This window comes from Plecotus auritus (genome assembly GCF_963455305.1).
Source record: "Plecotus auritus genome assembly, chromosome: 2".
Taxonomy (NCBI): domain Eukaryota; kingdom Metazoa; phylum Chordata; class Mammalia; order Chiroptera; family Vespertilionidae; genus Plecotus; species Plecotus auritus.
The window spans coordinates 29,231,731-29,253,792 of NC_137771.1; the positions used below are offsets into that span (position 1 = coordinate 29,231,731).

The window sequence follows — 22,062 nt, forward strand, 5'->3', positions numbered from 1 at the left end:
TGTGTAGGGGGGGTGATGAAGGGCCATGGGAGGGATGAGTGGTGGGGGAGGGGCAGAAACGGGTGCGGAGTGGGGGGGGGGGTGGTACTGCGGGAAGAGCCCAGAGGAGCGCAGCGGGCCTGTCTTGCGCAGGTGGTGTACTTCACGGCCACATTTCCCTACGTGGTGCTGACCATCCTGTTCGTCCGCGGCGTGACCCTGGAAGGAGCCTTCACAGGCATCATGTACTACCTGACCCCACAGTGGGACAAGATTCTGGAGGCCAAGGTGGGATGTTGTGGGCCACCTGGAAGGGACGGGGAGGGGCAGAGAGGCGCCTGCCTCTGACCACAGCTCCTTTTTCACAGGTGTGGGGGGACGCTGCCTCCCAGATCTTCTACTCCCTGGGCTGTGCGTGGGGAGGCCTCATCACCATGGCTTCCTACAACAAGTTCCACAACAACTGCTACCGGTGAGACTCCTGCCAGCCCTGGGGCCCATTCCCTGCCCTCTCCTCAGCCTGACCCCGGCTCCCCCAGGCCCACCAGATCCAGCGCAGCCTCCTGGCCCACCAGGGCCCTCCCTCCCACTCATGGCCTGGAGGTCCTGGGAACGCTGGGTCTGGATCAAGTCATCAGAGGATGGAGAGAGAACCTTGGCAGCAAAGGGAAGAGGGGTGGGGACAGTGATGTCCCAGGGACCTGTGGGGACTCAGGAGCCTCAGGCCCACTTAACAAGGTCAAGAGCAGACCAGAAAAGAGGTTGGGGACACCTGCTGGTGGTCTTAATCCAGCATCTAGAAGGGTTCAGAAATCTGGAGAAGCGCTGTGTGTAAATTATTAAAGAGTCCAGAGACGAAACATAATTTTGGAAGGCATTATGGGGAGCCAGAGAAGACTTAGCTAAAAGAACTAAGTTCTCTTCTGTCTCAGGACCCCTTGCTTTTTATTAACACAAATTGTCCTAAGGCAAAGTAGATATACACTTCAAAGGCCAGGGTTTGGTATACAGAATCCATTGTCAGATTGGAGAATTGCCTACATCTGTTCAGGTGTTTGGCCAGTAGGAAGCAATAACATGTAGATTGAAATGCCCTTAGCTGTCTGGCAGCAAGCAATCATTTATGCATCCTTTTCAGGTTTGGGGAAATGCCCTCAGCCATTTCCAGATGATTCAGCCCTGCTGACCTGCTGGAATTGGCTTCCGGCAGACACCTCCATCCCTAGAACTTTCCCTGTCTCCAAGTCCTCTTCTGGCCCAAATCAGGCAGAGGGGAGCAAGCCGTATGCCCTGAATTGGCCTGTTTTCCTCCCCACCAGGGATAGCGTCATCATCAGCATCACTAACTGTGCCACCAGCGTCTATGCTGGCTTTGTCATCTTCTCCATCCTGGGCTTCATGGCCAATCACCTGGGTGTGGACGTGTCCCGCGTGGCAGACCATGGCCCTGGCTTGGCCTTTGTGGCCTACCCAGAGGCCCTCACCCTGCTGCCCATCTCCCCGCTCTGGTCCCTGCTCTTCTTCTTCATGCTCATCTTGCTGGGGCTGGGCACCCAGGTAGGTGGTGTGGATTGGGAAGGGGGGAAGGCGCAGAGCTCGGGCTCCTCCTCTGATGGCCATCCCTACAGTTCTGCCTCCTAGAGACGCTGGTGACAGCCATTGTGGATGAGGTGGGGAATGAGTGGATCCTGCAGAAAAAGACCTATGTGACCTTGGGCGTGGCCGTGGCTGGCTTCCTGCTGGGCATCCCCCTCACCAGCCAAGTAAGAACTGAGGGGGAGGCTGGGCTGGTGTTGCCAGGGTACGAGGGGATACCGGGTCTGGGAACCTAGCCAGAGACCCTGACTCAGCTGCCCGCTGGCCTGCAGGCAGGCATCTACTGGCTGCTGCTAATGGACAACTATGCGGCCAGCTTCTCCTTGGTCGTCATCTCCTGCATCATGTGTGTGTCCATCATGTACATCTACGGTAAGTGCCCAACCTTCCAGGGCCTCCCGAGCCCCAGCCCTGGGCTGCCCACACCCTCCTGCCTGGCCACTGACACCCCTCTCTCCAGGGCACCAGAACTACTTTCAGGACATCAAGATGATGCTGGGGTTCCCACCGCCCTTCTTCTTCCAGATCTGCTGGCGCTTCGTCTCTCCAGCTATTATCTTCGTAAGTTCCTGAGCTGGCCTCTCACTTATCCTGCTGCCTCTTGGCAAGTGTCCTTCTCGTGGGAACCAGAGCTCCCATGAGGGCTCCACACTCTGGCCCTTGTAGTCTAAGGAGGTTGCATAGAGTCAGACAGGTGTGCGAACCACCCTAGCCCTCGCCTTGAGTTCAGAAGGGAGCACAGAACCCCGAATCTGAGTGGAAGGAGACAGCAGTCTGGCAGCAGCTGAGTCGGCCCTCCCTCCCTGGGTCCCTGGAGGGACCTCAGGAACCATTATTGATATTGGTGTCAGCCTCTGTCAGCCTCACTGAGCATCTGTCTCCAACCCATCACAGCTGAGGTGCTCCAGGTGCCCGGGGTCCATGGTGTAAATTCATGAGTGTCCCGGGAGCAGGCTGCGCCCAAGTCAGGTGTCAGCTCAGGATCAGGGACAGCCTGTAAACCTTTCAGGCACTGCAGTGGGCTGACTTGGGAGAGGGAAGTATTGGTTTCCACCAATACCCAGCACCTGGGAAACCCATCTGGGAGCTGAATTAATGGCAAGAACTCCCAGATACTTTCTACACACTGTCATATACTAACTCACTAGAGGCCTGGTGCATGAATTCGTGCACCAGTGGGGTCCCTCAACCTGGCCTGCGGGATCAGGCCGAAACCAGCTCTCTGACATCCCCCAAAGAGTCCCGGATTGTGAGAGGGCACAGGCCAGGCCAAGGGACCCCACCAATGCACAGTTGGGGCCAGGGAGGGACGCGGGAGGTTGGCCAGCAAGGGAGGGACTGCAGGAGGGCTCCAGGGCATGTCCGGCCGTCTCGCTCCATTCTGATCAGCCAGACCTCAGCAGCAAGCTAACCTACCTGTCGGAGCATCTGCCCTCTGATGGTCAGTGCACATCATAGCGAGCAGTTGAGTGGCCTCAGCATATCATTAGCATATTACACTTTGATTGGTTGAACAGACAATTGGACACTTAGCATAGTAGGCTTTTATTATATAAGATGTACTACTACAACTCTCCAAGGTATCATTATGATCCCCACTTGACAGATGAGGAAACTGAGGCATGGAGATGTTAAGTAGCTGACTCAAGGTTACTCAGCCAATAAGAGGCAGTGCCACTACCCTAAGCAGGTAGTCCAGTCTGGAGTCCTCGTGCTGGGCCAGCGCCACCCTACAAACCACCACCAGGAGGAGCTATTACTTCCTTTAGATTTTGCTCCTTTATTCTCAGGGTGGGAAGTGGGAGCACAAGGGGTTTGATAGGATAATGGTCACTCCACAGAGAAGAGGCAGGGCCATCTCTGAGTGACAGAGGGGTCAGCCCAGTGGCGAGGGCAGTGTCCAGAGCCATGCCCCTGTCACACCCGACTCCTCTGTGCCACAGGGAGCTCAGCATCGGGTTTTCACTTTGGCTCATGTTTCTGAACAAAAGGCCCCTGAGGGCTGAGGCCTCCACCACATGGGGTGTGGGATTTTCCCTGAGCCTGGCACAGCCACCAGCTCTGGCCACTGGCCCAGCTTTGAAACAGGAGGAGCGGAAGTCTCCTGTAAGTGGTGAGAGGCCGGGAGGGCAGGCACTGCCGCCAAGCGCCATGCCCTCTGGGGCCCAGGCCCTGCCTGAGGGGAGCTCATCCCCCACAGCTTCGAGGAGGCTGCCACCCTGGGGAGAGACCTGGAGCACCAGCCTAGGCAGGTCAGGAGGCAGGAAGGAAGGGGGCACAAGAAGGATCCATAGGGGCAGCCTCGGCCTGGCTCCAGTGTCTTCGAGCTAGGCAAAGTGGGCAGTGTCCTCTCTGTGCACAGACAGTCAGGCTGAAGTTAAAATATAAGGTGAGTAGCTCTAGCCGGTTTGGCTCAGGGGGTAGAGCGTCAGCCTGCAGACTGAAGGGTCCCGGGTTTGATTCCGGTCAAGGGCACATGCCCAGTGGGGGCATGCAGGAGGCAGCTGATCAGTGATTCTCTCTCATCATTGATGTTTCTAGCTCTCCCTCTCTTCTTCTCTAAAAATCAATAAAAATGTGTTAAAAACAAAAAACATAAGGTGAGGACTCCAGGCCCTGTGGACACATGTTTTCACATTTTTGTTTTGTTTTGTTTGTTTTTGTTCATTCTCACCTGAGGATATTTTTTTCATTGAAAGAGTGGAAGGGAGGGAGGGAGAGAGAGAGAGAAACATAGATGTGAAAGAGACACATCAATTGGTTGCCTCCTGCCCGGGGATGAAATCTGCAACCGAGGTACGTGCCCTTGACCAGAATCAAACCCGAGACCCTTTGGTCTGTGGGATGACACTCTAACCACTGAGAAAAACTAGTCAGGGCTGTTTATACATTTCTGAAAAGCTTTTTAACAAACTCCATCCTTTGTCAGCTCAGTTAAGGGATTTGTCCACACCTAGATCAGGTTCTGGGTTCATTCAGAAAACTTGTTATAAGCTCCTACTATGTGCAGTGTCCTGGGAAGGGCCCTCACAATGGATGTGGGTCTTGACCTCCAGAATTTGGTCACTGGGAAGGCTGGGGGAGACTGAGCTTTAGGGCTCAGCTGAGAGCTCAGGAGGCGAATGCTGAGCCCTGCTGGGGAGCAGCACACATACACCCAGGCCCTCTGGGTGGCCCATGAGCCATTGGCCCATCCCTCATCTTTCTGCTTCCTTTAGTTTTATTTTTTAATTATAGTTGACATACAATATTCTATTAGTTTCATGTGTACAACATAGTGGTTCGATATTTATATACTTTACAAAGTGATCACGCAGATAAATTAGTGCCCATCTGACACCATACATAGTTCTTCACTTCCTTTAGGTTTTCTGTTTCTCATCTCTCCTCTTTCCAAAGCATCCCCAGCCAGACACGCATCATTCCCAGCCTTTGGAGCCTCCCCAGGCTACCCATAGACCACAGGGCTTTGCCTTCCCTCCCTCATGCTTCCTCCTCTCTGCACAAGTCAGTTCAAAGCAGCAAATGAGACTGTGCCAGGCAATGTGCTGGGCACTGGAGTGCCAGAGCTGATGCAATCTCAGGAGCTCCCAGGTCTATGGGGACTATTAAATAAATGCTTAGCAGATGGGAAATGCCTTCCAGGGGGAGGACACGGGAAATCTGGAGAGGCTTCTATTTATTTTATTTACTTATTTACTTATTTATAAAATCATCACCCAAGAATATGCTTTTTCATTGATTTTAGAGAGAGAAAGGGAGAAAGAGAAACATTGATGAGAGAAACATGGATTGGTTACCTCCCACAAGTGCCCCAACTGGGGATCGAACCAGCAACCTGGGTATGTGCCCTGACCCAGAATTGAACCCGCAACCTTCCAGTGCACGGGAAGACGCCCAACCAACTGAGCCACACTGGCCTGGGATGGAGTGGCTTCTTGGAGGAGGTGGCATTTGCTTAGATGCGGTGGAGGATTCTCCAGAGTAAATGAAAAGGGTGGGAAACGCTGGGTGTGGCTGAGACATTGAGACAAGGGGAATGTGGCCAGAAAGATAAGCTGAGGTCTCGAAGTGAGGAAGCAAAAGCCCTAAAGGCCAGGAATTAGGCCTTACTTCGAAAGGCAGTAGGGAGCTGCTGCGAGTCTTTGAGCAGAACTGACTTCCAAAGGTGACAGCAGCTTAATGGTTCCTGGCTGGACCGGAATTACGGGGAAGCCAGACCTCTCCCCTTCCATCGTGCGTATATGCCTGTCATGCCCTGGACCCTGGTTCCATCTGCTTCTTCCACCACCCAAGCGTTGGCATTGGCCCTGCCCTCCCCCAAATGCCTCTTTTTATCTTGGGAAACTGGAGAGGAGGGAGGGGGTGCTGATAGGAGGCCTGAGGCCTGGGTGGGGCTGATGCCCACTCCCACCCCCCACTCTCTGCAGTTCATTCTCATCTTCACCATGATCCAGTACCGGCCAATCACCTATAACCACTACCAGTATCCAGGCTGGGCAGTGGCCATCGGCTTCCTCATGGCGCTGTCCTCCGTCATTTGCATCCCACTCTACGCCCTGTTCCAGCTCTGCCGCACAGATGGGGACACCCTCCTCCAGGTGAGGAGGGAGCCAGATGAACTGGGAAGGGGTGGATGAATGGGGCTTAAGGGCTCTCCTCTGACATGCCTTGCCCTCCCCCATCTCCCCCCATAGCGTTTGAAAAATGCCACAAAGCCAAGTCGAGACTGGGGCCCCGCCCTTCTGGAGCACCGGACTGGGCGCTATGCCCCCACCATGCTGCCCTCCCCTGAAGATGGGCTGGAGGTCCAGCCACTGCACCCGGACAAGGCCCAGATCCCCCTAGTGGGCAGTAACGGAAGCCGCCTGCAGGACTCCCGGATATGAGCCCAGCTGCTGGGGAGTGCCCCAGCCCCATCTGTGCTCCCGCCACAGAGACTGGGGAGGCAGTGGACAGGTGTCACCGCCTGCCCCGCCATGCCCTGCGCAGGGCGACTGCTGTCACCTTGGCCACCACTGCTAGGGCGGTCATTTGTGCTCGTGTCCCCAGTGTTTACAGGTCCTTTGGATGCCAAGATGGAAGCTGGGCCAGGAGAGGGAGAAGGCAGGGTTGCTGGTTGGGGGCTAAAGCACTTTGAAGGGGTCTCGGGCCAGGTCCCCAGAGGCCTGCCGTGCTTTATGTGGCCTCTGACGCCCCCACACTCTGCCCTGAGCTGAGTCTCTGGGTGGGCCCCTACCTGTCCCTGTCCTTGGGCCACCAGCCTCCTGACCAGTGTTCCTGCCCTCAGAGCAGACCCCAGCCTCTGCCCGGGCAAATTTGGATCTTCCTGCCTGGGGGCAGAGTGAGGGGCTGGGGCTGTGCAGTGTTACTTGTCAGTCTGTGCCACCCAGCCCTGTTTGTCTGTGTAATTATTTTTGTAAAAACTGTCTTATCTGTGGTTGCCACTCCCTTGCCCCAGGCCTCAGGCCCCATCTGTCTTCCAGGCCTGCCTGCACCTCACTCAACTGCTCTGGGGTTTCCGAGCCTCATTGCAGCCCTGGCTGCCAGGCCTAGTGAGCAGAGGCCCGTGACTCAGCAGCCTGCCCAAAGCACTAGTTCCTGGGGGCCAGGGGTGGAGTGCTGCTCAGCAGGAGGTTTGAGCTCAGAGCCCAGGGGAAGGGACCCTACATGACACCCCCTTGCCCTCCCGCCACCAGGCTAAAGGCCCAGTCTTCCCAAATTGGGCTCCCCTTGATCATGTGCCAAATGGCTCCAGCCCGTGTGCACCATCCCCTCTCTGGAGCCAGATCTCCTTTCCCCAAGCCCTGCAGCGTCCATTTGTCCATCCTCCATGTCCCTCTGTGCAGTGACAGCCCCGGAAGAGCCGCCTCTAATTCTCTGTAGCAATAACGGTGCGCCACCCACCCCTGTCCATCCGTGCACCACTAGGATTTTAAAGTCCATAGATTTTAATGAAATTTCTATTCCTGTCTCTGAGCTGCTACTGTGCTTTGTCTGAGTCCCGCAGAGAGACAAGAGTTGGGGCTGGGATGAGACCGCTGGCACTGTCTACACCCAGGCTTCTGTGAAAGCCTGGGAGGAGAAAGGCCAAAGGCCGTGATGGTCAGGACCAGATACCAGGGACTTGGCAAGGGAGTGGGAGGAGGGTCAGACAGACGGACAGCCTTGGGGTCCTATCCAAGACAAGATCTGAAGCAGGCTAGGCCATGGCAACTGAGAGGTGGCAGTAGCAGGTGGGGCGAGTTCCCGAAGCCAAAGCCTACTTTGTGACCAGCTGTCAGGTTGGGGCCTGGGGCACTGCACTGGACATTGAGGTGGAAGCTGGCCTTTTCCTGGGGCTGCACTGGAGCTTCCGTCCCCAGCGGCAGGTGGCAGCCAGGCCTTGAGGCCTGCGTTCCAGAGGAGGAGCAGGTAGGTGGCACTGGAGAGGCCTTGCCCAAACTCCAGCAGCTCCGCGGAGGCAAGGCAAGGATCGGAGGCCCTGCCTGGAGGACCCCAAGGGCTGCTGCCTGAACAAAGGAGTAGCCATGAGAAGGCCATAGCCTGACCCTTAGCCCACCCTGTGCAGCCGTCCGTCTGCTCTAGTTTACCTGTGGCTGGGGGAGACACAGGAAGGCCGCAGCGGTGCCTGCAGCTCCTGTTGCATAGCTGCCTTCTCTTCCTGTAGCTCTGGAGGAGAGGAATGCCTGAGACACGGCACCCAGCTCTTCTAGGGTATGTCCAGGTGGGGTGTGGGGAGGAAGCTGGGTACTCAGGGGCCTGCTCAGTTCCTCACCTGCCAGGGTGGGCTCTAGGGTTGCTTCAGAGGCCTGGCGTGCCCTTGTGCACTCCTCTTCCAGGCAGCGCTGTAGGGAGAGCTGGCTGAGGGCCCCAGCTTCACAGCAGGGGTAGGATAGGCCAGGGCAGGATGCAGAGGCCAAGCAAGGTCTTGGCAGGGCCCAGGAAGCAGCCCATGCCACACCCTCATCTCAACCACCTGAGGGCAGCCCCCAGGAGAACACTACCCACGTCCCCCAAAAAAGCCCAGCTTGACAAGGTGGTGGTTGGCCCAGATCCAGACTTAGAAAAGAAAAAGGCAAAAGACTGGAGAGCAAATCCAGCAGGTTAATTAAGAAGTGCTGACCTTGGACTTAGGGGCTCAACCAGAATCTTGGGCTTCTGGATTCACACACACAAGAAGTGCACACATGAGAAATGATACAGGACTCACACAGCCTTTATATGCATGTACGCACACAGACACACATGTACACGGGCTCACACACCAGGTGAGAGGTGGCTGTCTACACTCAGCAGAAAGGCTGGGGGTGGGGGCGGGGCTGCAGCTCACCTGCAGGACGGGGATCTCCCTCTCCAAGGTGTGACACTCCTCCTCCAGGAGGCCCCTGGGACACGTGGGAGTGCAGCAGCCGGAGCCAGTGCCACAGGACCGCGTCTCAGCGAAACCCTCCACACAGCCCCAGCCTCCAGCCCCACCACAAGCCCCCTCCAGGCCCTCCCTTCTCAGCCCACCTTGCCCTCTGCTGCCCAGCACAGCCCTCCAGCCCCTGCCAAAGCCTCTTCCTGGGAAGAATGTGTCCTCTCCTTGCGTACCTCACAGCATCCACCCGGACAGGCACTGCCATTTCTTCTGTACGACTGCACCGGGTCTGCGACACCTCTTACCCCTATTCCCCACATCACAGCCCTTCCCCTGTTTAAAACTCTTCTGTGCTTTCCCCCACCTCACCTCAAGGTAAAAATCCTCGGGCCATGGCCCCTGCTAGCATTCCTACTTGGCTACTTTCTGGCAGCAACCTGCCCTTTCCATCTCTCAGCCTTACTCTAGTGGGCCATCCCCCGCTACCCCTCCGGTATGCTGCCTCCTCTCCTCTCTCATAGTCCCAGTACTTCCAGATCTATCCAGTCCCCTCCCTGTTTCCATCCCCACTACACACTCGGGGGCCTCACCGCAGGCGTCTGGCAACCTGGTCAATGTTGGACATGTTCAGTTGCTCCTTGATGAGACTGAGGTCTCTACGACTGCTCCTGGGAGATGAAGTCAATATCACTCCACGTTGCCTCACCAGAGGCCTTCAGGACACAATGCCACTTCTCTTAGATGATTTTGTGTCTTTTCTCACAAAAGCAATATGATACAGTACAAAGAAGAAGAGTTCTGGGATCTAGGTGTGCAAATGGGCTCTGCCACCCTTGGGCAAATTGATGATTCTTTCTGAGCTTTAGTTTCCTCGTCTGCAAAATGGGGACATCACTTACCTCACAGGGTTGTGTGAGAATTAAAAATGAGTTGCTGCCATTCGTTTTTTATGAGCATGCCCCTGCTCATTTATCTCATTCACTCCCAGCCCTCCTCCTGTTCTGTAAGCCTGAGGGACAAGTGATTCCTGGACCTCGCCTCCTTTCCTCCCACCCATGTTTGCATATAGTGTCCCCTCTTCCTGAACAGCTCTTCTATCATCTGCTCTTCTGTCTTTCATCCAAGACCCAGATCAAACCAGTCACCTACTCCAGGAAGCCTTGTGGGCCCCCAGGCTGGGCAGGTGTCTCCGGGGCTTCTGCAGCCCTCATGTGCTCATGCCTATCACAAGTGGCTGTAGCAGTGTCCAGCCTCAGAGCAGGAGCTCCTGTATGGAGCCAGGTGGGATCCACCAATCAGCTGGGGTCCTCTGCCAAGCAGAGACAGAGTCCCTCCTCTGCTGTCACCACTTTACCTGGGTTCACCAACTGGCATCTGGAATGTCTCCTGTGCTGGAAAATCACACCTGGGCTCCTCCAAGGCAAAGCGCAGCACCCTGGGGCTATACTGGACCCAAGCTTGGGTCTGGTCCCTGCAGAAGGTGCACATGAAGAAAACTCAGGGTCTCCTTCCAGGGAACCACAGGAAAGGCAACCCTAGTCCGCACTGCCTCAGCCAGAAGAGGCAACGAAGTAATAAGCTCAGTGGGTTCAGATAACTCGGCTCTCCCACCTGTCCCGAAGCCGAAAAAGTGGCCCCTTGTCAGGGTTAGAGCTAGCCCATCTGAGTTCTGGGGACCGGGCCCAACCCCAGGCGTGAGGCTTCCCACCTGCCCTCATAGATGGCCTTCTGGCGGAGACCTTGGAGCAGCTGCCGCAGTTCCTGGCGCACGAGGTCTCTTAGCAGGGGCGGTGGTGCCAGAAGGGAAGAGGGGTCAGAGGTGGGGCGGGAGCCGGGGGTTGGGGCTTGAGAGGATCGCGCCTCTTGGAGCAGAGACCGTAACATCACCACCTGCATGGAGAGCTAAGACACCTTGCGACTGGGGAAGTCAGTGACGGAAGTGAGAAGGGCTGGGGTGGGGGGTGAATGAGGGGGGAAAGGGAGTCAAACAAGAGAGGGCTGGGTGAGATCCCACAGGATCTCGAGTTCCCCGGCAGAGCCAGGAACCCAGAGTAGATGGGGAAATCACCCGAGTCAGGGGTCTGGCCAGGGGTGTGGCCCACCTTCCCACTCGCCCCACCTCTGCCCGCAGCTCCAGGCTCAGGTCCACCATCGTCTCCCCCAGAATCCTCTTCACTTCGGGCCGCTCCGGGAGCGGCACGTGCTCCTCCACCAGTTCCCAAAGCGATGGGGACTCCCCAGGCATGGTCCGCCGCGCCGCCCCACGCGAGGTCCCAGGCTCCGACCTGCTGGGGAGGACGCTGACGACCTGGGCCAAGCCACGCCCCCGTGCCGAGGCGCTCGGCCGCCTCTCCAAGCACCACCCTTGTTCCGCCGGGATCCTCGGTTGAATTACCCGGCCCCGCGCTCTTCTACACGGCTCTGGCTGACTCTCGGGGGTCGGGGTTCTCGGTCACGGCCCCCAGGAGCCGGCCAGTGACCAGGGCCCTAGTCCCGCCTCTTCCGCGTGGCCGTCACCCGGGAAACTGTGCCGCCACCCAGGCCCCGCCCCCCCTTCCCAGGTCTGGAAAGCCGCACCCACTGGCTGGGCGCCCGACACGCAGCTGACCGGTGGTTTTGGAGTCTGAACCATCCAATTATCCGAAGGATCCTGACCCCAAGTACCTTGGTCTCATCCCTGGCCACTTTCGGCTTCGGGACAGGTGGAAGAGCCGAGTAATCTGAGCCCCCTGAGTTTATTCGTTGCCTCCTCTGGCTCAGAGGCAGTGCAGAGTAAACCTCTCCCCTTAGAGCACCCTGCTGAGGGGCCGGGCCGGGTCAGGCCGGGCCAGGCGCCCTCCCGCAACACACCCAGGGTCTGGATTCAGGGACCCAGATTCCCATCCCCAATCAGACAAAGGGGCTGCTCCATTCACGTTTTTTACTAAAGCACCCACACAAGTTTCTGTGCAATGTACAAACACAAGCTAGCCCTGGGGCACTGCCTTTGCTCTGAGACAGGGAGATGGGAACCAGACTGACTGATCCAAGCCCTACCTGCCACCCATGCAAAGCCCAACCCCAAGATCCCAGGCAGTAACACAGCACCCCCTCTGGTCCCCTCCTGGGGCTGCTCCTCAGCAGGGGGCCACCAGTTTGCCCCCTACAATGTTGAATGAAAAAGGTTTCCCCTCCCCTGGGAGCAAGGGGGATCCCCAGGTCTGAGAAGTCCCCCTGGAAGTGGCACTGCCCCCGAGTCATACCTCCCATTCTTCCAGGCCCTAGGGGACTCAAGGGAGGGGAAACTGAGGCACAGAGAGGTGGAGTGACCTAGCCCAGGCCACTCCATGAGGCAGTGCAGGGGCTGGCCCAATCCTGACAGTAAGGGGGGCTGGGCTGGGGAGGGAGGAGTAAGGAGGAATGACCCCAGAGGCCCCCCCAACTTGAGGGGCCTGTTCAGGATGGAAGCCCCTCCAAAGTAGGTTCTGAAATTTCTAGGTGCAGCTGGGAGGGCCTATTGAAGACCCTCAGAAAAATAGAGCCCACAGTTTCAGTCCTGGGGGATCTCCCACAGAGCAGCCGCCAGCCAGGCTGAAGGTCAGTCCTCTGGCCAGCAATCCTTGGCATAGGAGCCTTTGTCCTTTAGTGTCAGCCCCGGGGGGGCCATGATGGGGGTCGTCCAATGTCCACTGTGATGTTGGTAAAGAGCGGTTGTCTAGACACCTCCAAGACCTGATACCGCACTGACCCGATGCCGTCCCGCTTCATGGTCAGCTTCGTATTTTGAATCTTGGTAAACCTAGATAGGATGGAAATGATTCCAGATCAGGGCTAACCACCAAACCCAACATCTGTGGGACCAAGGGTCAAGCCATCTTGGCTTCTTCCAGGGGTGACCCGGTTCTCCTTGCCACCCCTCCACCTTCCACCTGCGTGAAGCCCTTTTGCTCTTACAATTGCCCTCAAAACAGATCTCACCCCCAAAGTCCAGAACTGTGACATCCCCACAAATCTCTCATCTCAGACCTTCCTTCTTTAGACCCAGACATAGGGCATCCCACAAACACCTCAAATGCAATGTGTCATCTTTATTCCCCAAACCATCATCTCTGCCATCCTCTGTTCCTCATCCTTTAGTCCAGTGGTTCTCAACCTTTCTAATGCGGCGACCCTTTAATACAATTCCTCATGTTGTGGTGACACCCAGCCATAAAATTATTTTCGTTGCTACTTCATAACTGTAATTTTGCTACTGTTATGAATCGTAATGTAAATATCTGTGTTTTCCGATGGTCTTAGGCGACCCTGCTAGCGGTTCTCAACCTGTGGGTAGCGACCATTGGAACACACAGATATTTATATTACGATTCATTAACAGTAGCAAAATTACAGTTATGAAGTAGCAACAAAAATAATTTTATGGCTGGGGGTCACAACAACATGAGGAACTGTATTAAAGGGTCGCGGCATTAGAAAGGTTGAGAACCACTGCTCTAGTCACTCCTTCACCATCTATTTGTTGAGCAGTCCCCATGTGCCAGGCTCTACCCTAAGCACCAGGGACATAGCCATAAACAGGCCAGCAAGGTCCTTCCTCTCATGGCAAGTCTATGCCACGAGGGGAGACAGGTAACACACAAGGAACACAGCATTAGTGCTAAGGGACATAGGAGAGGGAGACCAAGAAGACTTGGAAGGGGTGAGTATGTGACATCAAGCTGACAGCAGGAGGGAGAGCATTCTAGGCAGAGGTAACAGCACCTGCTGATCTAAACTGGGAGTGAGAATTTGCATAGCTGTGTGGCTCTAGACCCTAATGGGCCAAGGGAAGAAACAGAGGAAGACTTAGGTTGGCGGTTACATCAGGTATGGGCAGGGCTCTAAGTCAGAGGAAGCAGGTTTTTATTCTGTGAGCAAGAAGACATGGAGGGATTTTTAGCCCAGTCTGGGGGAGGAAGGGTCAGGGAACATGAACCACAGAAGGGCAAAGGGGAAGCAGGGAAACCAGTGAGCAGTCACTGCAGTGGTCCAGGCAGAAGATGTAGTAAAGGGAAATGCTGCTGGGCTCGGGTATGTTTGGGGGTGGCCCTTGCTGATGGTTCGGACATGTAGGGTGAGTGGAAGGCAAATCCAGAACTCCTAGATTCAAGGCAAAAGCAGCTAGGCAGATGAAACCACCGCCCACAGAGCACCTTTAGCCAGAACCTCTTGCTATCTTGTCACTTACCCACCCACGGCAGACATCACTAATTAATGATGGCTATTCCTGAACCAGGACCAAGGCTCCCGGCATTGTGCTTCTAGCAGAGCTGCACTCCCATGCCAACTGTTTTGGTCCTCCCAGTCCTTCTGAGCTCAGCTCAGACCCCTCTCTGAGCTCTCACTCTCAGTTGCTCTGAAGCCCTCTTCTCCCAGTCTTTTGTCCCTTCCCTGCTCACCATGATTTTTACCTAAACTGCTTTTCATCAGCTCCCTGGGCACCCGGTGCTTCATGCTTCTGCCAAACATCAACCCTACATCAGTGCGGCACTCCCCACTCTTACACCGTGGGCTCAGAGCAACCCTACTGTTCCAGCTAGAGCAGAGCAGCCTCACTCCCAGCATGCTCCTGGGTTCCCATGGATTCCTTCAGGCCTGGTGGGCTTCCCTCTGGCTCCACCCAGCAGCTCTGCAGCCCTTCACCTTCCTCAAGCTCCAAGGGTGGTCCCTTCCATGACACCCCAATGCCCCTGGGACAAAAGTGAAATTGACAACCTGGGGTTCGAGACTCCCAACACCCATCAATGATCTTCTCTACCGTTAGTCTCAGCCCTCAGAAATTGTAATGCCCTTGAGTTTCGGACTCTCAGCATTTACCATGCATGCTCACATTCCAGACTCTGACACATACTATTTCCTTTTATCCAAACTGGCCTCCTCTATTAACCTGGTGAAAATGGCACTGTGCCCAAGGTAGGTGGGTGACAAATACTTGCTGAATGAATAGCTGTCAAACTCCAGTTTACTACACATTCTCCAGGAGGCTTCCCACCATCACTCTGCCAGGACAGCACCTTGCCCTGACCACCTTGTGCCATAACTGCCTATCTCCCTCCCTAGAATGAACTTCGTATGGGACATCCTGCTCTGGACCCTTCTCCCCAGCAGGTTTGGCACCAGACAGTCCCTGAACAGTGTCAGGAAGCCCTTGTCGACATTTCACATGCTCTCAGGCACTTCTCCTAGCCAGCACCAGACGCCAAATGTTGCTACACCCTCAGAGACAAAGCTGCCTACTCCAATCTCAGAGGGTCAGTACTGTCTTTCCAATCCCCATCCCACACGCCTAGGGTTCAGGCCTTTGTTGAGCTCCAGGCCCAGGAGCTGAGCCCAGTGCTGTCTATCTCTCGTCCTCTCTGCTCTGTGGGGATGGGAATGCAATCTACTCAATGGCAATCTGAGCCCTGCCTCTACATTTTAGTCACTGCTAGGAATCAAGCCAGGAGTGAGAGCTGCCTGGGTGAGGCTGAGCTGGCGGGTAGGGAACAGGGCCCAGAGGTGCTGAGATTCATGTCAAGGGTCGGGGGCCTTGGGATCATCTCTGGGGATCCACTGCACAGGGGGTCACCCCAGGGAGTAAGGGGTAAGGAGCGCTTGGGGTCAGGGTGCTGGGGGTCACCTCTGAGGATTGGGCTCGTTATGCTTGTCCCGGTCGTGCTTGATCATGCGGTAGCGGCCTATGCGGACGTCTGGGCGTGAGATCTTCATCCCAGTCAGGGAGATCCTGGGGATGGGGACAGATGAACTGGAGCAGGCGGCAGGAAGGGCAAGCAGCCCCGCCCGGTCTGTCCCACCCTCTCATGCACCCAGTCTACTCTCCACCCCGTCACTCACCGGTTGAAGATGTCGTCATCCTCACCACCCCAGCCCCAGTACTCATTGGGGAAGCCATTGATTCTCAGGAACTGGGCTTTGCTCAGGCCCGACACGCCTCCAAAGTAGCCAGCGTAGGGCAGCCTATTGTGCAGGAGGGTGGGCGTCAGTGAGGGGCCTGAGGGAAGGATGGAGATGGGGTGGGGAAGAGTGTGCCCCAGGCCAGGAGCGAGGGCCTGGGCGTGTTAGGGGAGGTGGGGATGGGTAGTTCTGGGTTCAGCTGAAAAGAGAGTTCTCACCGGAAGCCGAACTTGTCCATGGCGATGGCAAAGTGGCGGGGCTGGTCGCCGCAGCGGTACAGGTTGCGGTCATCCATGGGGACCAGGTCCACGTCACTGAAGATGAAGCAGTCATAGGTGGCGTCCTCCTTCAGCGCTTCTAGGAAGCCCACATTGAGCAGCTTGGCCCGGTTGAAGGTGTCCTCACCATGCTGGGGTTGGGGGAGGGGTCAGGTCAGCTCTGGTCCTGTGACTGGCAAGCACCTGCCACTTTATCATTGTCCAGAGTGGTCCCCATGGGCCTACGACCCACCCCCCACCCCCTTCGTGGCTCCTGCAAACTCCTAGGATCAAGTCCAGCTCCTTACCCTGGGCCCGGCCTTCTAAGGCCTTTCATGATTTGGCTCTAGACTCCTCTCCGGTCACTGCCCTCAGACACCAAGGGCCAGCTACACTACATTCCTCAGGGGCCCGACTCTTCCTTGCCTTAGCCTTGGTGTTACAGTGCCCCCTGCCTGGAATGCTCTCCTCACGCCTGGAAGGCCTCCCTGAAACCTCCCGCCGCAGTATCATTATTCATCCCTTCCCGCGTGCTTCACGTATGCTGGTGTCCACTTAAACTGTGATTTAGAGCTCTTAGTTCAATCTTCCCTTCACTCAAGCATGCCCTGTGGCCTGGTCTTTGTGCCAGGCGTCTTGTTTGTGCCACTGGGGATCCTGGAGATGAGCAGCCCTGAGCACACTGCATCCCTACTGAGCATAGTCACAAAGTGAGACGAACAACGAATGCCCCGAATGCCCAGAAACCATGGGACTGAGCTCCGGAGCCTCAGCCACCTGTCCCCTCTGGCTCATTTGGATCTACACCCAGTTCCCTGGGGAGCCTGAGACCAGGACAGGACGGGCGAGGTCACTTGTTCCCAACAAAATGACAAGCACAGGCAGTCATGGTCCAGGGAGCCTGGGCCCCACCCTACGATCTCCAGGCTGGAGCCAGAGAGGCACCTGTGGAGGGTCTTTCAGGGGCCCTTCTGGAAGGAGAGAAGCAAGAGTGGCCCTTCCTCACCACCAGCCAGCTTTGGCCTAACGGGGTAGGAGCTGCTACCCGGGAGCCCTGAACTGCCCAGGGTTCTTGCTTTCTTCCCTTCTCCTCCTGCACCTTCTCTCCCTCCAGTCCTTGGAGCAGCTGTCCGTTATCTCGGGGCCCATCGGAACTCCTTTCCAACCTCTCTCACCAGCCAGGAGCTCAGGTTTCTCTCACAGGGCTCATACGCATCCCCAGTTCTCTCCCATCTGGAAGAGAAAACCTCCCTCTAACCACTGCCCTACCTTTTTGCCATCCCTTGTTGGCAGAGGTTTGTTTCTTTTAAGGATTTGTCTCCAATTGCCTGTTTCCATGTTGTCAAATCTGATTCTTCAACCCACTGCAATCTGCTTCCGCCCCCACCATGCCCCTGAAATGGCTCTCGCTGGGCCCACCCTGTTGCTAAATCCACTGGACGCTTCTTGGTCCACATCCTTCCTTACTCCCACGGCAGTGCTCACGCACTCGCCACGCTTCCTTCTTGACACTTATTCCTGGGCTCCCAGAACGCCGCACCCTCCGGGGTCTCCTCAAACCTTTCTTGCCAAACTTGGCAGCCTCTGTGGCAATCTCTCTTCCTCCACCCGTTTCTTCCAAGCTGGCCTCTCCTCCTAGGCCCCATGCTCCCTGGCAGGTTGGACATTGTTGGTTTTAGGGACCATCTACCTACTGGTGGCTCCCAGACCCCTCTCTCCACCGCAGACCTCACTCCAAGGCTGACTCATTTAACCAACTGCCTGCTAATCATTGCTCTCACACTTTCCCCAGGCACTGACACTCATCACATGCAGAAAAGAATTCAGAGTCATGCTCTCCCCCCAGACCTGGTCTGGCTCCTGGGTTTCCATCTTGCTCACAGGCGCCGCAAACACAGACAGAGCACTCAAGCTGTCCTGGCATCTCCCTTTCCTCACTCTCCACCACCAGTGTCACATCTCTCCCTTCCACCCCACTACTACTGCCTGATTCACACCATGTCCACCATTTCTTTCCTCCACATCACAGCCTCTTCCCACTGGTCCCCCTGCCTCGAGTCTCCTCTCCCAGGCCATTCTCCACGTGTAATCAGTGATCTTTCTATAAACAAACACACACTTTGCTCCCCCTTTAAAACTTTACCGTGGTGCCCACCACCATCCGGCTAGATTTCAAGTGCTTAACAGGCCTCTTAAGACCCTTATGGATTTGGCCTCGGTCAGCTCTTCCAGCCTCATCTTTGTTACCCACCCTTCATTTTGGACCCCATACCTCAGCCAACAATTCCTGAACACACGAGACCAGCTCTCTCGCTGAGGCCTCTAGGTCCCGCTGCCTAGCATGCCTGCCTCCACCAGTCCTCTGCCAGCTGATGCCTGTTCATCCCTCAAGACCCATCTCAACCATTGCTTCCCAAGCCCAGGGCTGGACCAGGCCCCTTGGTGCTCCCACAGCTCCCTGCTCCAACTCCAGACTCACACCATTGCCCTGGAGTCTCCAGGGATCCAAGTCCAAGTCTGGGAGTTTTCTGTGGGGAGGAGGGCCAAGCCAGGTCCTCTCTGGGCTCCAGGGCTCAGAAAGTGAGCTGAGTCCCTGGGTTCCAGCTGGGCCAGCACTCGGACTAAGGCAGACTTCATCCCTCTTTGAGGACTAACTCTTCCTCTCCTCGGCCCTCAACACCTCATAGCCGGCATCCCCTAGGTCTCCACCACCATGGGATGGGGCCCACCAAAGGAAGACAATGGGGCTCATGCCCATTAAAGCCAGACACACATCCGCCAGTATGCATGCCAACATTCACACGCATGTATCCCCTTCACAAATATGCACACCAACATACATGTACCCCCACAGGTAATTCACATGTCCACACAACCATGGCAGACAAGGACCACGAATGCCCCCAAACCCACGTATGTACCAACAGGCACATGAGCGCCACACTCACAAGTGCCCATGGGTTCCCTGGTGGTCAGTACCCAGCCTGGGGGTCACGGACAGCACACCTGGTTGATGACATAGATGCCATAGCGCAGCCGCTGTCGCCTCAGGATGGGGTGCAGATAGTGGAGCCAGTAGCGTAGGTGGTGCTCCCGGTGTCGAAAGGGGATGATGACCGCCACTGTCTGGGCTGGGGTGCAGTCGGGCGGTGTATAGCGGCCACCCAGGAGCACACCTGGGTTCTCCCTCTGCACCCTCTCCAGTGGCATGGGTGAGGTAAACTCAATCAGCAGTCGGCCCACTGCAGGCAGGACGGTGGCAGGAATCAGGACTTCATCAGAATCCAGGGACACCAGCCCTCTCCCTCAGCCTGGGGGTGGGCGAGGGAACCCGAGGAGTAGCCCTCTTACCACAGACCCGGAACCTTGGCACCCCATTGGTCAAGACTCCATTCCCCATGGAATGGTTAGGTCCTCTGCCCACCCCTATGGGCAGGCCCTACCCTGCAGGCTCACCAAGACCAGGTGGCGAGTCAGGACAGGGCGGCAGGATGGGAGCCATGGAGCCAGGCCGGACACTGGGGGCCTCAGGAAGTCCGGAGCTGGGGGCAGTGGCGTTTGGCCGGGAGCAGTTGGAGCAGCTGCTGGCAGCTGGGTGAAGGACACGGGCAGGGCCTCGGGCACTGAAGCGGCTGAAGAAGGCCAGGTGCTGGGCATAGACATCAAAGTAGAGGATGACAGCCACGAGAAAGTGCAGCAGGCAGAGAAGGAGCACAGCCTTGCAGACGCGCTCCAGCGTCCCCCCCAGCAGTCTGCTCATCCCGCAGGCGGCCTCCGGCCCGCCCAATGGGCCCGGGCATCCGGCTGCCGGCCTGAGCAAAGGTAGGAAAGAAACCAACCCAGCCGGTTAGGGCCAATGGGTGAGGCTACCCACTCACCTCCTGCCCACTGCTCATACTCATGGACCGCATCCTCACATTTACCTGTGACACTCATGGACTCACATTCTACCTGCAAAGACACGCAGACACAGTCCCTAGCAACTCAATAATCACACATCTTCATGCATCTGAGTATTTACCCACATAAGCTTACATTGCTTGTCTACACACACACACACACACGTATTCCCAGGAACATGGACATGTGGCCTCTGACCACACTGGTTCATACCTAAACATGGAAACAGGTGTACCTAGAGACCCACATGTGTACCTGTGCCCCAGAGAACAGACACCCCACAGGGCAGTATACTCATCCCAGGACTCCTGGTCTGGGGAAGGGGGCCATTTCCTGAGCACCTGCCATGCAGGAGTGCTCTGTACCCATGACTTCACTTAGTCCTCCCAGGAGCATGGTGGGCAGTGGTTTGGTCACACAGGTCCCAGCGGCAAGCAGGCCAGGCCAGCTGGAACCAGGCTGGGAAGTGGCCCTCAGCATCCCGATGGCCCAAATACAGGATGTCTGTGGGATCCCTTCCTTCTGGAACAAGAGGTCAAAATACAGGGTGGGGCACAGGCACCCCCTATAAGACATCAAGGGTTGGGCTGAACTCTCTGGGGCCTGCCCAGCACTGCTGGTTCTGATTCCCAGAACAGGGACGCTTGAGCCCTGGAGACAGAGGTGCAGCACTCAGCATGGCAGGAGAGGGTCCTGCCTGGGCACAGCTCCAGCTACGGTTCCAACAGAGCAGCCAGACTTCTGAGGCCACTTCTAGCAGCGCTTCAGGTTGCAGGGTGAGTCTCACTCACAGATACACAACCACACAGACACCCTTGGTCCCAGCTATTCTCACCTGCACTGACACACACAGAGAACTACATACAGACACACCCAGGTGACAGTAACACACAAGTTACACACTCACAAACAAAGCCGCTGATCCTGCACTTACACAGCCGTACCTACAAGCTCCCGGGCGTCTCACAACACGCGGCCCCACGTGCAAACATTCCCACCCCTCCTCGGGGCAGGAGTTCTGGGTCAGGGTGACCACCCGGCAGCGAGGTACGTTTGGGCAGGGCTGGAAGGCTGAGCCGCCTGAACACGTGGCACCCCCGGACTGGGGAGGCAGCAAAGACCCAGAGGGTGTGGAGCCTGGGGGTGGGGAGGCGTGGATTGGGGGAGTGGATGTGAGGCGGGGGCCGAGGCAAAGGGAAAACGTGAGTGGAGCGCCTCCCCGCGCCACGAGGCCCGGTGAGCAGGGACAATAAAGGAGGCCGGTCGGGGGCGGGCAGCGGAGCCCAGGGGAGCCGAGGGATGGGGGTGGGGTGAGGTAACGCCAGGCCGGGGTCTGGCAGCTAGCGTCTCTTTCACCGGGTCCTGGGCGGGGATCGCGGGGCCGGGTCTGGAATCTTGGGGCCCGGAGCTGGGGGCCGCGCGCGCCTCCCTCTCACCCGGCGCTCAGCAGGGGGCGCTGCTCCGGCTGGGGCTGGCTTCCCGGCTCCGGCGGCTGCAGACGGCTCCGTCCCCCATGGTCGGGCCCCGCCGCCTCCCGCCGCCGGGTCAGCGGCCCCCGCGGCCCCCGGGCCGCCTCCCGCCGCCGCCTCGGGCCATGGTGCGGAGCCACCGCGGGGCGCAGGGCGGGGCCGGGCGCCCGGGCAGACCCACGGACCCCGGGCCGAGGGACCACAGTGCCGCCACCTCCCTCCCGCGCTACGGCGCCTCGGAGGGGCAGGCCCGGCCGGCGCATCCGCGCGCGCGCCCCCGCGGCCCCCGCCTCCAGCGCGCCCGCACCCGCCGCGCGCCTCCGACGCCCGCCCCTGCCGGCGGCCAAGCGCGGCGGAGCGAGGGGAAGGAGGTGGCACCGGACCCCGGAGGGGCGTAGGAAATCGGTCAGGCTCTCTCAAGGGGTTGGATTCAAGGTCCGGACTGGAGAGGGTGTGGATAAGTCAAACCCATCGCGGGGGAGCGGGGTCTGGGTTGGAGCGCGAATTCGGCCAAAGGGGCTGACTAGGGCAGGGAGGTTAGGGATTTGGCAACTCATTGATGGGAGCGTTATTAAAGGTCTGCCAG

The 22,062-nt window shown here is 57.2% G+C and overlaps 3 protein-coding genes across 8 annotated transcripts in view; 1 reads left to right on the forward strand and 2 right to left on the reverse strand.

Moving 5' to 3' along the window:
- SLC6A9 (solute carrier family 6 member 9) overlaps positions 1–7,549 on the forward strand; it is a 34,690-nt gene extending 27,141 nt beyond the window's left edge. For all 5 annotated transcript variants that reach the window (XM_080652892.1, XM_080652890.1, XM_080652891.1 and 2 more), the window contains 8 exons: positions 133–267; positions 348–451; positions 1,299–1,536; positions 1,608–1,742; positions 1,848–1,947; positions 2,036–2,136; positions 6,006–6,176; positions 6,273–7,549. In XM_080652892.1, the coding sequence (XP_080509018.1) occupies positions 133–267; positions 348–451; positions 1,299–1,536; positions 1,608–1,742; positions 1,848–1,947; positions 2,036–2,136; positions 6,006–6,176; positions 6,273–6,464 (1,176 nt within the window). In that variant the 3' untranslated portion in view covers positions 6,465–7,549. The remainder of the gene's footprint in view (positions 1–132; positions 268–347; positions 452–1,298; positions 1,537–1,607; positions 1,743–1,847; positions 1,948–2,035; positions 2,137–6,005; positions 6,177–6,272) is intronic.
- CCDC24 (coiled-coil domain containing 24) lies at positions 7,513–11,383 on the reverse strand. Of its 2 annotated transcripts, none has more exons than XM_080652920.1 (8): positions 11,058–11,383; positions 10,647–10,828; positions 10,293–10,409; positions 9,529–9,606; positions 8,909–8,963; positions 8,354–8,423; positions 8,169–8,247; positions 7,513–8,083 (listed from the first exon to the last, which is right to left on the reverse strand). In XM_080652920.1, the coding sequence occupies exons 1-8, from the start codon at positions 11,181–11,183 to the stop codon at positions 7,726–7,728; spliced, it is 1,065 nt and encodes a 354-aa protein (XP_080509046.1). In that variant the 5' UTR covers positions 11,184–11,383; the 3' UTR covers positions 7,513–7,725. The 2 variants fall into 2 exon arrangements, with proteins under 2 accessions (XP_080509046.1, XP_080509045.1); XM_080652919.1 differs by having other exon boundaries at positions 7,513–8,087; positions 11,058–11,306.
- A 459-nt stretch (positions 11,384–11,842) lies between these two features.
- B4GALT2 (beta-1,4-galactosyltransferase 2) lies at positions 11,843–21,716 on the reverse strand. Its single transcript, XM_080654379.1, has 7 exons — positions 21,444–21,716; positions 19,564–19,919; positions 19,114–19,349; positions 16,069–16,259; positions 15,791–15,913; positions 15,576–15,680; positions 11,843–12,716 (listed from the first exon to the last, which is right to left on the reverse strand). Exons 2-7 carry the CDS (start codon positions 19,865–19,867, stop codon positions 12,566–12,568), a joined length of 1,110 nt encoding a protein of 369 aa, XP_080510505.1. The 5' UTR covers positions 19,868–19,919; positions 21,444–21,716; the 3' UTR covers positions 11,843–12,565.
- Positions 21,717–22,062: the final 346 nt, after the last annotated feature.

Coding starts and splice junctions, on each gene's coding strand:
- CCDC24 (XM_080652920.1), bottom strand. CDS start 11,183: ATGCCTGGGGAGTCCCCATCGCTTTGGGAACTGGTGGAGGAGCACGTG. Junction 9,607..10,292: donor ATGCCAGTTGGTGAACCCAG/GTAAAGTGGTGA, acceptor TTCATCTCCCAG/GAGCAGTCGTAGAGACCTCA. Junction 8,964..9,528: donor CAGGTTGCCAGACGCCTGCG/GTGAGGCCCCCG, acceptor CACGTGTCCCAG/GGGCCTCCTGGAGGAGGAGT.
- B4GALT2 (XM_080654379.1), bottom strand. CDS start 19,867: ATGAGCAGACTGCTGGGGGGGACGCTGGAGCGCGTCTGCAAGGCTGTG. Junction 19,350..19,563: donor TGACTCGCCACCTGGTCTTG/GTGAGCCTGCAG, acceptor TCCTGCCTGCAG/TGGGCCGACTGCTGATTGAG. Junction 15,914..16,068: donor ATGGACAAGTTCGGCTTCCG/GTGAGAACTCTC, acceptor CCTGCACAATAG/GCTGCCCTACGCTGGCTACT.